We start from the raw sequence: 13,868 nt of genomic DNA, 5'->3' as shown, positions 1-13,868 counted from the left end.
TAGGGTCCCTTCTGGCGGTTCTAAGGCCGCGCGGCATAGCGGTGGCCCCTTACTTAGACGACATTCTGATTCAGGCGTTGACTTTTCAAATCGCCAAGTCCCATACGAACTTTGTTCTGGCCATTCTGAGGTCTCACGGGTGGAAAGTGAACATAGAAAAGAGTTCTCTCTCTCCTCTCACAAGAGTTTCCTTCCTAGGAACTCTGATAGATTCAGTAGAAATGAAAAATTTTCTGACAGAGGTCAGGATATCAAAGCTTCTAACTTCCTGCCGTGCTCTTCATTCCACTTCTCGGTCGTCAGTGGCTCAGTGTATGGAAATGATCGGCCTGATGGTAGCGGCAATGGACATAGTTCTGTTTGCCCGCCTACATCTCAGACCACTGCATCTTTGCATGCTCAACCAGTGGAATGGGGACTACACAGATTTGTCTCCCCTGTTAAATCTGGATCAAGAGACCAGGGATTCTCTTCTCTGGTGGTTATCTCGGGTCCATCTGTCCAGGGGAATGAGTTTCCGCAGGCCAGAGTGCACTATAGTGACGACAGATGCCAGCCTTCTGGGCTGGGGCGCAGACTGTAAATCCCTGAAGGCTCAGGGTTCGTGGACTCAGGAGGAAGCCCTCCTTCCGATAAACATTCTGGAACTAAGAGCGATATTCAATGCTCTTCAGGCTTGGCCTCAACTAGCTGCGGCCAGGTTCATCAGATTTCAGTCAGACAATATCACGACTGTAGCCTATATCAACCATCAGGGACGAACAAGGAGTCCCCTGGCAATGATGGAGGTTTCCAAGATAATTCTATTGGCAGAGGTTCACAATTGCCATCTCTCAGCTATCCATATCCCAGGAGTAGAGAACTGGGAGGCGGATTTTCATCCGGGGGAGTGGGAGCTCCATCCGGAGGTATTTGCCCAGCTGATTCAACTATGGGGCAAACCAGAACTGGATCTGATGGCGTCTCGTCAGAACGCCAAGCTTCCTCGTTACGGGTCCAGGTCAAGGGATCCCCAGGCAACGCTGATAGATGCTCTAGCAATGCCCTGGTCCTTCAGCCTGGCTTATGTGTTTCCACCATTCCTCTCCTCCCTCGCCAAGATCAAGCAGGAGAGAGCTTAGGTGATTTTGATATCACATGCGTGGCCACGCAGGACTTGGTATGCAGATCTGGTGGACATGTGACAGATTTCTGCTCTGTCTATTCTTTTGCACAAGCGTCTGGCTGATGTTCCAGACGTTCAGGCGTTTTGTCAGGCTTTGGTTAGAATCAGGCCTGTGTTTAAACCTGTTGCTCCGCCATGGAGTTTAAATTTAGTTCTTAAAGTTCTTCAAGGGGTTCCGTTTGAACCCTTGCATTCCATAGAGCGTACCAAACCTGGGTTTCTTCCTAAGGTAGTATCTAATAGGAATATCAATCAGGAAATTGTTGTTCCGTCACTGTGTCCTAATCCTTCTTCAAAGAAGGAACGTCGGTTACACAATCTTGACGTGGTTTGTGCTTTAAAGTTTTATTTGCAAGCTACTAAGGATTTTCGTCAAACATCTGCATTGTTTGTTGTCTACTCTGGAAAGAGGAGAGGCCAAAAGGCTTCGGCAACTTCTCTTTCTTTTTGGCTGAGAAGCATAATCCGTTTAGCTTATGAGACTGCTGGCCAGCAGCCTCCTGAAAGAATTACAGCTCATTCTACTAGAGCGGTAGCTTCCACATGGGCTTTTAAACATGAGGCCTCTGTTGAACAGATTTGTAAGGCGGCGACTTGGTCTTCGCTTCATACTTTTTCTAAATTCTACAAATTTAATACTTTTGCTTCCTCGGAGGCTATTTTTGGGAGAAAGGTCTTACAGGCAGTGGTGCCTTCCGTTTAAGTGTCTGCCTTGTCCCTCCCTTCATCCGTGTCCTAAATCTTTGGTATTGGTATCCCACAAGTAATGGATGAACCCGTGGACTGGATACACCTTACAAGAGAAAACAAAATTTATGCTTACCTGATAAATTTCTTTCTCTTGTGGTGTATCCAGTCCACGGCCCGCCCTGTCACTTTAAGGCAGGTGTTTTTTATTTTTAAATTACAGTCACCACTGCACCCTATAGTTTCTCCTTTTTATTACTTGTCTTCGGTCGAATGACTGGAGGTGGGGGTTAGGGGAGGAGCTATATAGACAGCTCTGCTGTTGGTGTCCTGTTGCAACTTCCTGTTGGGAAGGAGAATATCCCACCAGTAATGGATGAACCCGTGGACTGGATACACCACAAGAGAGAGAAATTTATCAGGTAAACATAAATTTTGTTTTTTTACTTATTTAAAAAGTGCAGGATAGACCCAACTCATTTTTATTATTATTATTATTAGTAGTAGTAGTATTATTTTTATTATTAGTAGTATTAGTATTATTATTAGTATTATTAGTATTAGTATTATTTTTATTATTATTAGTAGTATTATTAGTATTATTATTATTAGTAGTAGTAGTATTATTATTTGTATTATTTGTATTAGTAGTAGTATTACTGTATTAGTAGTAGTAGTATTAGTATTATTATTTGTATTATTAGTATTATTAGTAGTAGTATTAGTATTTTTATTATTATTATTTTTAGTAGTATTAGTATTATTATTTGTATTATTAGTATTATTATTATTATTATTAGTAGTAGTATTAGTAGTATTAGTATTTTTATTATTATTATTATTATTATTATTATTAGTGCATGAAATAAACAAAGATCAAACTTTCAAAGGATGGTGGAAGTTTCTGTCTATTTGCGGTCTCGCACCTTATTTTATGAGCTTTCACCTCTGTACAGATGGAGAAAGACAAAGAGTCTCTACTAGCAAAGCTACAGCAGTCTGAGCAAGAGAAAGTCTCAGCCCAGGAGAATCTGAGGCTTTGTGAAGGAGAGCGCTCACAGCAGGAAGTAGAAAAAACAAAGATACGGCTGCTCGTGGAGGACAGTGAGCGTCTGAGAGAGAGCCTAGAGACAGAGCTGAGATACGCACAGAAGGACAGAGATACCCTAGAGACTGCCGTGAGAAATATCCAGAATGAGAGAGACCGAATACAAGAGGTAATAAATCAGGCAACACAGAATTTGTAGTAACCTGACGCTGCCAGCACAATTGCTGACATACAGGATTGTGAGAAATCTAACCGCAACATGAATGCTGAATAATATGCTTCTAGGTATCCATATTGCTTATTTTGTCAGTCTCCTCTCACATTATCCCTCCCACTGATCTCCCCTCGGTTTCATTTTTCTTTTTCCTTCCCCTTGATCATGCTTCTCTTGGCCTAGCCCTCCTCCACATCTCACCTCCCCATCTTTCCCCTGCCCTTACTGTTCTTTAATCTGTCTCCCCAATCTCCCCTTACTGTTTGCTCTCTCTTCCCTTACCCACAATTTTCACTTACTCTCCATTTCCTATTCTCCTTCTATTGATCAGTCTTTTTTCTTTAAGGTGGTCAGAGGCCACGATTCCTAACTGTTGGTAGTTCATCACCTGGCCACCAGGAAGAGGCAAAGACATCCTACACCAAGAGCTTTAATATCTGTCCTACTTCCCTGTACCTCCCAGTTTTCTTTGCCTCTCTATGAGCAGGTGAAGATTAAGGTGTTCAGGATTTTATTAGGGGATCTCTGATCCTTTATTCTCCTCATAAGGTAAAACGCAAGAAGAGGGGCATAGGAGAGTACTGGCTGTGCAATGTAAATCTCCTGCGGGAGTTCTGGCCACAAGCCTGCCTCAGGTGTTGCTGGGACTGGCTGTTCAGCCACCTCCTGTAGATGTACTCTATATTCTCTACTGTCTAGTGCAGTACTGGATGGGCTCTCTACTGTAGCCTCATGTTACATCTGGGTAAGAACAGTAGAGTAGGTGTTTGCTGGGTAAATACCTGCATCTTTAACACAGCCCACAGGCTATCAGTGGGTACATATGCAAGTGTACATCATAGCCAAATGATAGCATGATGGTAACACAGCCCACAGACTATCAGTGGGTACATACGCAAGTGTACATCATAGCCAGATGATAGCATGATGGTAACACAGCCCACAGGCTATCAGTGGGTACATACACAAGTGTACATCATAGCCAGATGATAGCATGATGGTAACACAGCCCACAGGCTATCAGTGGGTACATACGCAAGTGTACATCATAGCCAGATGATAGCATGATGGTAACACAGCCCACAGGCTATCAGTGGGTACATACGCAAGTGTACATCATAGCCAGATGATAGCATGATCGTAACACAGCCCACAGGCTATCAGTGGGTACATACGCAAGTGTACATCATAGCCAGATGATAGCATGATGGTAACACAGCCCACAGGCTATCAGTGGGTACATACGCAAGTGTACATCATAGCCAGATGATAGCATGATCGTAACACAGCCCACAGGCTATCAGTGGGTACATACGCAAGTGTAGATCATAGCCAGATGATAGCATGATCGTAACACAGCCCACAGGCTATCAGTGGGTACATACGCAAGTGTACATCATAGCCAGATTATAGCATGATGGTAACACAGCCCACAGGCTATCAGTGGGTACATACGCAAGTGTACATCATAGCCAGATTATAGCATGATGGTAACACAGCCCACAGGCTATCAGTGGGTAGATACACAAGTGTACATCATAGCCAGATGATAGCATGATGGTAACACAGCCGAGCTCCCTAACAGCTACACATATTATCATTGTTCGTTAATGCGCTGAAACATTTTTATTAGTAATTGGCAGGATGCTCAGTGTTGTGTTTTAAACCCAACGCAAATTTTTTTCAAAGGGACCACCCTAGTTAAAGTTTTTTATTCTGCCGGTAGTGATTTATAACTCTCCTCATTTCTGACTAGATACAGCAGGGTCACATTGAGCGCTTTGAGGGTGCCTGGGGTGGTTTATTGGGTGCGCAGCTGGGCTTGTTCATAGCGCAGCATTAGTGTCATTTCTCTCTAGAATAGATAGCTTTAAGTAATTTTCCAACGCACAGCCCTTTTCGCTCGCTCGCCGCTCCTTCCTCACTCTGTTGGCAGCTACCATTAGCATCAGACATGCTGGTCTTCCTTGCTGAGCAGTATTTTGGATAGGGTGAGATTCCCTATAACAGGAGCAGGGGAGTCGTTTTAAGGGCGTACTTATTTTTATTATTATTACTGCCTTCAGCAATTGCAGTTTAATGGTTAACCTTGCTTTCACTCAACTCTGGTCCTTTTTTCTCACTATTGGTGTGAATATTGTTTTGTCATTTCCTATTGTAATATATCTTCTGTATTATTCTGTGCTGTTTAATTTACTTTAATTTTTGTAATGGAGCAGACTGGAACTGTCCCTTCTGGGGTACAACCTTCAGAAGATAGACCCACAGATTTTGAGTTTCCAACCAACAAATATGCTTTACAAACTGGTTACTGTCTGTCCTCCAGATCAGCTTTGCAGTACCTGTTTAAATTCTATATTGCATTCTCAAATGTCTACTTCTACTACCGCAAGATCAGTTTACCTTCAGTCAGTGAGAACCTTTTTACTCCGGTTTTAAGGACTACCTAAAGTCCACTATTTTTAAGGTTTTGACACCTATGCTGCCTTCAAGTAAAAATAAGCGCAAACGTATTTCCTCTAGTACTTCTGCTAGAAGTGATTTACTTACTGTATCTGCTTCTGTCAAGCTAGTTCAGGATTCAGACTCTGAGGTCTCTAACTCATCCTCTGAGGATGAGTTGCCTTTAGAGGATTTGTCCTCGAATCCGGATCAGGATTCTGAGGAGGTGTCATTTAACTTCAAGGTAGAGCATTTACATTCCTTACTTAAGGACGTTTTACAGATTTTGGGGGTTCAGGAACCTAAACCTGTTGAGAAAAAGACTGTAGAACAGCTGGATCTAATCTTCAAACCAAAAGCTAAGTCTGTTGATGTTTTTCCTGTTCCTGATGCAGTGTCTGAAATTATATCCAAGGAATTAAACAAGTCTGGGGTTGCTTTTATCCCTTCCCCAAGATTGAAGATGTTTCTGTTTTCAGCTTCTAATTTAGAACTTTGGAAATCCAATTTGAAAGTGGATAAAGCCATTTCTACTTTAGGAAAAGAGTCACAATTCCTCTGGAAGATAGCTGTTCTTTCAGAGATCTTATGGATAGGAAATTAGAAATCTATCTCAGGAAGGGGGTCTGTTGTTTCAACCAGCTGTAGGAATCGCTTATGTTGCTTGAGCAGCATCACTCTGGTGCAATTCTTTGTCTGAGTTGGTGTCAGTTAAATGTTCTTTAGAGGATATTCAGGAACATATAAGCTTTTTAAGATTGGCTAACTACTTTATTTGTGATGCGATAATTGAAATTAATCTCATTAATACAAAAAATGCGGCTCAGGCTGTCCTCACTTGAAGGCCCTTATAGTTAATTTTGGTCTGCAGAGATGGTTTCAAAGTCTTGGCTTTTATCTTTATTGTTTCAGAGTAAAATCTTGTTTGGACCAGGTTTGAATTCTATTATTTCCACTGTTACAGGTGGAAAGGGAGCATTTTTATCCCATGATAAGAAATCCAGATCCAGGGGCAAATCTAATTTTGTAAATAAGATATCGGAAGGATGCCTGGTAGCACAGTAATTAATGTTGTGCCTTATGTGGGACTGGATTGCGCCACTGCTGTGGTCTGAATCCGTTTTGAATGAAATTAGAACCAGTATCTTATTTTTCTTCCTTGCAACTTGTTATAATAAAGTTCGGGATTTTATGGTTTCAAAGTGAGATGGACACCTCAGCAATGTTAGGCTGAGGTGTAGATAGGTTCTAATATAGTTACGTTCTTTTTTTATCCTTCTGTTGCTCTGAAAAATATAAAGTTTCTTTTTAATTTTTAAAGAGACAGTAATGTTTTTCATGGTTATCTTTTATTACAAGATTTTGCATGTGTATTTCTTTTATTCATCCTTTGTGACTTAGGATGGATATAGAATATAAAAAAAATAAAAAAATAGTTTCTTTTTAAGTTTTTAAAGATACAGTAACATTTTTCATGGTTATCTGGGAAATGGAAAATAGGTCCCATGGATACAAGTTAGAGTTCAAAAGTTTTCCTCCCAGTGGCAGTTTTCTGTTTTCAGGATAATCTGTAGACCAGACAAGAAGAGAGGTGTTCTTGCTCTGTGTAAGAGACTTCTATGACCTGGGAGTAATAGTTCCGATTCAGGAACGGGATCTGGGATTTTATTCCATTTTGTTTGTGGTTCCCAATCAAGGAGGGAACCTTCAGGCCTATTTTAGATTTCAAGAGTCTAAACAAGTTTCTTAGAGTACCGTCATTCAAGATGGAAACTATTTGTTCCAGAATCCTATCAGCCAATTGGAATTCGAGGGACGCCATCTTGAATGACGTCACTTAAAGGAACCTTCATTCGTCGGGTAGTCGTTGGGGAAGAAGGATGTTCCGCGCTGGAGGTCTTGAAGATGGAGCCGCTCCTCGTCGGATGGATGAAGATAGAAGATGCCGCTTGGATGAAGATGTCTGCCGGTCCGGATGTCCTCTTCTGCCCGGATAGGATGAAGACTTCTGCCGGTCTGGATGTCCTCTTCTGCCCCATCGGATGAAGACTTCGGCCCGGCTGGGTGAAGACGACTCAAGGTAGGGAGATCTTCAGGGGGGTAGTGTTAGGTTTATTTAAGGGGGGTATGTGGGTGGTGGGTTTTATTGTTGGGGGGGTTGTATTTTTTTTTACAGGCAAAAGAGCTGATTACTTTGGGGCATGCCCCGCAAAAAGCCCTTTTAAGGGCTGGTAAAAGAGTTGGTTACTTTTTAATTTAGAATAGGGTAATGACCTTTATTATTTTGGGGGGGCTTTTTTATTTTATTAGGGGGCTTAGAGTAGGTGTAATTAGCCTAATATTCTTGTAATCTTCTTTTATTTTTTGTATTTAGTTTAGTTTATTTAATTGTATGTAATTGTAGGTAATTTATTTATTTAATTTATTGATAGTGTAGTGTTAGGTTTAATTGTAACTAGGTAGCTATTAAATAGTAAAGAACTATTTAATAGCTATTGTACCTAGTTAAAATAAATACAAAGTTGCCTGTAAAATAAATATAAATCCTAAAATAGCTACAATATAATTATTCGTTATATTGTAGCTATATTAGGGTTTATTTTACAGGTAAGTATTTAATTTTAAATAGGAATACTTTAGTTAATAAGATTTAATTTATTTCGTTAGATTAAAATTATATTTAATTTAGGGGGGTGTTAGGGTTAGACTTAGCTTTAGGGGTTAATACATTTATTAGAGTAGCGGCGAGGTCCGGTCGGCAGATTAGGGGTTAATACATGAAGTTAGGTGGTGGCGACTTGGGGGGGGGCAGATTAGGGGTTAATACTATTTATTATAAGGTTTGCGAGGCAGGAGTGCGGCGGTTTAGGGGTTAATAACTTAATTATAGTGGCAGCGAGGTCCGGTCGGCACATTAGGGGTTAATAAGTGTAGTTAGGTAGCGGCGTCATTGCGGGGGGCAGATTAGGGGTTAATAAATATTATGTAGGTGTCGGCGATGTTAGGGGCAGCAGATTAGGGGTTCATAGGGATAATGTAGGTGGCGGCAGTGTGTGGTCGGCAGATTAGGGGTTAAAAAAATTATAGTGGCGGCGATGTGGGGGGGCCTCGGTTTAGGGGTACATAGGTAGTTTATGGGTGTTAGTGTACTTTAGAGCACTGTAGTTAAGAGCTTTATAAACCGGCGTTAGCCCATAAAGCTCTTAACTACTGACTTTTTTTTGCGGCTGGAGTCTTGTCGGTAGAGGGTCTACCACTCACTTCAGCCAAGACTCTAAATACCAGAGTTAGGAAGATCCCATTGAAAAGATAGGATACGCAATTGGCGTAAGTGGATCTGCGGTATGGAAAAGTCGCGGCTTGAAAGTGAGCGGTAGACCCTTTCCTGCTTGACTCTAAATACCAGCGGGCGACCAAAAGCAGCGTTAGGACCCCTTAACGCTGCTTTTGACGGCTAACGCAGAACTCTAAATCTAGGCGTATGTTTATTTTTAAGTTTACAACTACTCCTGTCTTATGTGCAACCCAGAAATAAAATAGGAGTTATCATTTGGATTGTTTATATAAAATCAGGTGATTTGGGACTGTGCTTTGCATAATATAGTGCCAAGCTTGTTATTTACACCTAGCCTAGATTGATGGCATTTGTTATATGAATTGATTTCACTATTACCTGTTTGCACAATTTTTAGCGGATTGCTTGCTTTTGCTAATATATGTACTGTATATATAAATTTGTAAGGCTGTGTCCTGTTACTGATATATAGACTTTAGCCCTTTTGCCTTTTTTTTGTTTTTTTTATATTTTTAATTAATTGGAATATGTTCCAAATTCAACCACTGTAAGTATATATCTGTTATTTTAAGAGTGGACTACATATTTTTCCCCTAACCTTATAGATGGTTATTTACCACTGCATATAGATATTAAAGATATTTTTATGTCAGAATGAAGTCAAGGCTTACTTTGTTAAGAGGCTCCTTGCATTGGTGGAGAACTAACAAAGATAAATAGCCCACCTTGGTGAAATTGACAAAACCCTACTTATGCATCTCAGGCACCTCAACACCATCTGAGCGCCTCTTCTCTGCTGTAGGCAAAATAGCTGCAAAAAAGAGAGCCAGCCTCAGCCAGGAGCATGTGGACATGGTGACATTTGTGCATTTCAATGCAAACTTTCTGAAAGAGTGAATAACAGAATGTTATAAACAGCGGTAGTCTACCTCTTTCTACTTCTACCCCTTTACAAACAGTTTGTGGTTTTGTTTTGCTTAATTATATAAAATTGGACCAACAGTTGTGTTAATGTAAAGTTTTAGTCTGAAGTTTATATTTATAACACTTAGTATGTGGATTTTACTTTAAATATAGGATTTTTTTTATCCGATTAGTCGATTATTTGAAAAAAATAATCGGCTGATTAATCGATTATGAAAATAATCGTTAGTTGCAGCCCTGATATATATATATATATATATATATATATATATGAATATATATACACACATACATAAAAACATTTATTGCATGAAGTGTTTGGACACTATAAGTTTCAATGACAAATGACACACACACACTACATATTTTTTTTTTTAATGACACAATGAGTCCACGGATCATCTTAATTACTAATGGGATATTCACCTCCTGGTCAGCAGGAGGAGGCAAAGAGCACCACAGCAAAGCTGTTAAATAGCTCCTCCCCTCCCTCCCACTCCAGTCATTTTCTTTGCCTACGTTAGTGATAGGAAGAGGTAAAGTGAGGTGTTAGAAAAGATTCTTCAGTCAAGAGTTTATTATTTTTAAAGTAGTGCAAGATTGTGCTGCTTTGTTCTAGGGTGTAGCTGTAGTCCACCTCAGTCTCTTCAGTAGAGCTTTGGTGGCTTTAGAGCAATGGGAACTTGTGGGACATAATTTTCACTGCGCCTCCCATACATTTATGCTGCCCTAATCCTGATAGCCTAAGCAAGATTACTCAGGCTTTATCTTTTTTCCACAGGGCTATGTGAGGGAGAGGACCTCTTAAACCTGCTGAGCTGCCCTACTGTCGGGCAGAATACAAAGGGAAGTGCTGACTTTTTATTCTGGGTCTGGGATGATCTCAGTAGAAGTGGAGCACTTATTGATCTGGGACTTATCTCCTAAATACTAAAGGAGGGGTTTTTCAGCGACAGCACATTATAAGCAGGCACTTGTCTGAGGAAAAAAATAAGTGGTTTTATATCTGGGGACCTTGTGTTCACTAGGGCTGAGGGAAGATAAACTTTCAGTGGGAAGTGATACGTTGGTTTCATTTAGAGGCTAAGCTGCTGTTCAGCAAGCGGTTGCCCTATCTGCCCCCAGACTTCACATATAGTCACAAGAAGCAATAGATATATGGCGCTCACCTGCACCACGTGTGTATTCGGCAGCGTTTCTTCAGCGTGCACACGTCAAAGGGAGCCTGTTCCTGGTATTGGGTGTAGCTGGAAAGAGAATCTTTATTGGTGGTGAATACAGGTAAAACCATGGGGGAGCAAGCAGCTCACATCAGCAGGAAAGAATATCCGGCAGTGCAGGAAACAGCAGACATGTTTCGTGTGGGATCTCCACACTTGTTCACTACTATAGTCTGCACTTACCGGAATGCCCTTTTAAAGGGATACACTTCAAAAATGAAATTGAACACACATGTGATAGTTAACACATTCCTGCCTGTATAGTGAAGCTATATTGCACTAAATCAGTTGAAAGTGGCTATACAATTAGATCATACTACATATTAATAATAAAACATCTACAATCCTATAATCTAGTGAAATGGGAGATAAAAGACAAGAATACATATAGATAAAACTAAAGACTTTAATTTCCTGTGAGCAGGAGTTGCGGTGGAAAAATTTGTGTATACTTCACATATAGTCAGTTTGCTCCCTGTGGCTTATTTGTTTTAACTATCATAATGGCGACCGGGAGTTTAATATTGTAAAGCCCACAATGGGCGGAGCTACGTGTGGTGACAATTTTGGCTGCACACTTTCTTCTCCACTTCCGAGTTTGGCAACGGAAGGAGGAGTTTTTCTGTTTAGCACTGTACTTAGTGTTTTCCCATATCAGGGGGCCGGACAAAGTATACAGTTATGTTCCGGGCCTCTTATGCCTAGAGATGTAGACAGTTATGAGTCTATTGGGCTAAGGGCTTCGTTTTACAAAATAAAGAAACAGTAACGTTTTCAGATGGGTACCTCAGCAGGGTATGCTGAGGTGTTGACAGGTTGGGCAGTAACTGCGTGCTAAGTTACCTTCCTGCTGCACATAAAAATAAAAAATTGTGTTTTAAAATTTAAAGAAACAGTAACGTTTTTATGTGATAATTTTTTTCTTCTAAAAATGTAAACTGTTTACTTGTTTAACTCATCCTGTAGACAGGATGGACCAAGAGGCTCTCTTGTCTTGAGCTTGATATATAATGGTACCGTCAAACCTTTATGTTTTCTCATCTATGGTGAGAAAATTATTTCTCTTGTAAGGTGTATCCAGTCCACGGGTTCATCTATTACTTGTGGGATATTCTCCTTCCCAACAGGAAGTTGCAAGAGGACACCCACAGCAGAGCTGTCTATATAGCTCCTCCCCTAACTGCCACTCCCAGTCATTCTCTTGCAACTCTCGACAAGATAGAAAGTATAAGAGATATGTGGTGACTTAGTGTAGTTTTTACCTTCAATCAAGAGTTTGTTATTTTTAAACGGTACCGGCGTCGTACTGTTTTACTCCCAGGCAGAAATTAGAAGAAGAATCTGTCTGGAGGTTGATGATCTTAGCGGTTTGTAACTAAGGTCCATTGCTGTTCTCACGCATAACTGAAGAGTATGGGAAAGACTTCAGTTGGGGGAACGGTTTGCAGATTACCTGCTTCGAGGTATGTTCAGTATATTTATTTCTAGAGAGATGATAAGATCTAGAAAATGCTGACAGAGCCTTGTATAATTGAGGTAAGCCTGATGCAGTGATTTAACAACGACTGGGATCATGCTTGCAAAAAAGGGTAGTATTCATGTTAATACTCATATTACTTAGTGACAAAACGTTTACATGTTTCATAAATAGGACGTTTTTTCTCTGAGGGAGATGTCTTTTATTTGGGGCCTAGTTTCCACATGGCTAGTCAGATACTCCTAGGAGTATTTTCTTAAGGCCCTCTGACATTGAGTGCATGGTGGGAGGGGCCTATTTTCGCGCTCTAGATGCGCAGTTTTTATACAGACTGAGACATCCAGCTTCCCAAAAGGAGTCCTCTGGCATCTGAGGACCACTATAGAGGACTTATTTCTTCCCTAAATCGTATTTGAGGGCAGGTAGGAGCCACAGCAGAGCTGTGGCAAGGTCTTAACGGTTTATTAACGTTTTTTAACGTTTTTCAAATCCGGTTTGGGGCCTAAAGGGTTAATCATCCATTTGCAAGTGGGTGCAATGCTGCTTTAGTCCCTTATATACACTGTAAAAATTTCGAAGAGTTTACTACTTTTTAACACTGTTTTGCAGTTTATGTGATAGTTTTTGTCTCTTAAAGGCACAGTACCGTTTTTGTTTAATTGCTGTTTCACATTTATTAAAGTGTTTTCCAAGCTTGCTGGTCTCATTACTAGTCTGTTAAACATGTCTGACATAGAGGAAACTCCTTGTTCAATATGTTTAGAAGCCATTGTGGAACCCCCTCTTAGAATGTGTACCAAATGTACTGAAATTTCTATAAATTATAAAGACCATATTATGGCTTTTAAAGATTTATCACCAGAGGTTTCTGAGACTGACAAAAGGGAGGTTATGCCATCTAGCTCTCCCCACGTGTCAGAACCTATAACTCCCGCTCAAGTGACGCCAAGTACATCTAGTGCGTCCAATGCGTTTACCTTACAAGACATGGCGGCAGTTATGACTAATACCCTCACAGTGGTATTGTCCAAACTGCCAGGGTTACAAGGAAAACGAGACAGCTCTGGGGCTAGAACAAATACAGAGCTTTCTGACGCTTTAGTAGCTATGTCTGATATACCCTCACAATGCTCCAAAGCCGCGGCAAAGGAGTTGCTATCTGAGGGTGAGATTTCAGATTCAGGGAAGATGTTACTTCAGTCCAATTCTGAGATTACAGCCTTTAAATTTAAGCTTGAACACCTCCGCTTATTGCTCAGGGAGGTTTTAGCGACTCTGGATGACTGTGACCCCATTGTAGTTCCAGAGAAATTGTGTAAAATGGACAAATACTTTGCAGTGCCTGTTTACACTGATGTCTTTCCAGTCCCTAAGAGGTTCTCGGAAATTATTACTA

The 13,868-nt window shown here is 40.7% G+C and overlaps 1 protein-coding gene across 1 annotated transcript in view; it reads left to right on the top strand.

The window, feature by feature from the left end:
* LOC128640585 (centrosome-associated protein CEP250-like) overlaps window positions 1-13,868 on the top strand; it is a 220,112-nt gene that overhangs the window by 29,531 nt on the left and 176,713 nt on the right. The window contains 1 exon segment of the mRNA XM_053693056.1: window positions 2,809-3,069. Within this exon segment, the coding sequence (XP_053549031.1) occupies window positions 2,809-3,069 (261 nt within the window).

The sequence above is a fragment of the Bombina bombina genome, chromosome 9, assembly GCF_027579735.1.
Source record: "Bombina bombina isolate aBomBom1 chromosome 9, aBomBom1.pri, whole genome shotgun sequence".
Classification (NCBI taxonomy): Eukaryota; Metazoa; Chordata; class Amphibia; order Anura; family Bombinatoridae; genus Bombina; species Bombina bombina.
The sequence above is the reverse complement of the archived record's forward strand: the minus strand, read 5'-3'. Positions and strand labels throughout refer to the sequence as shown.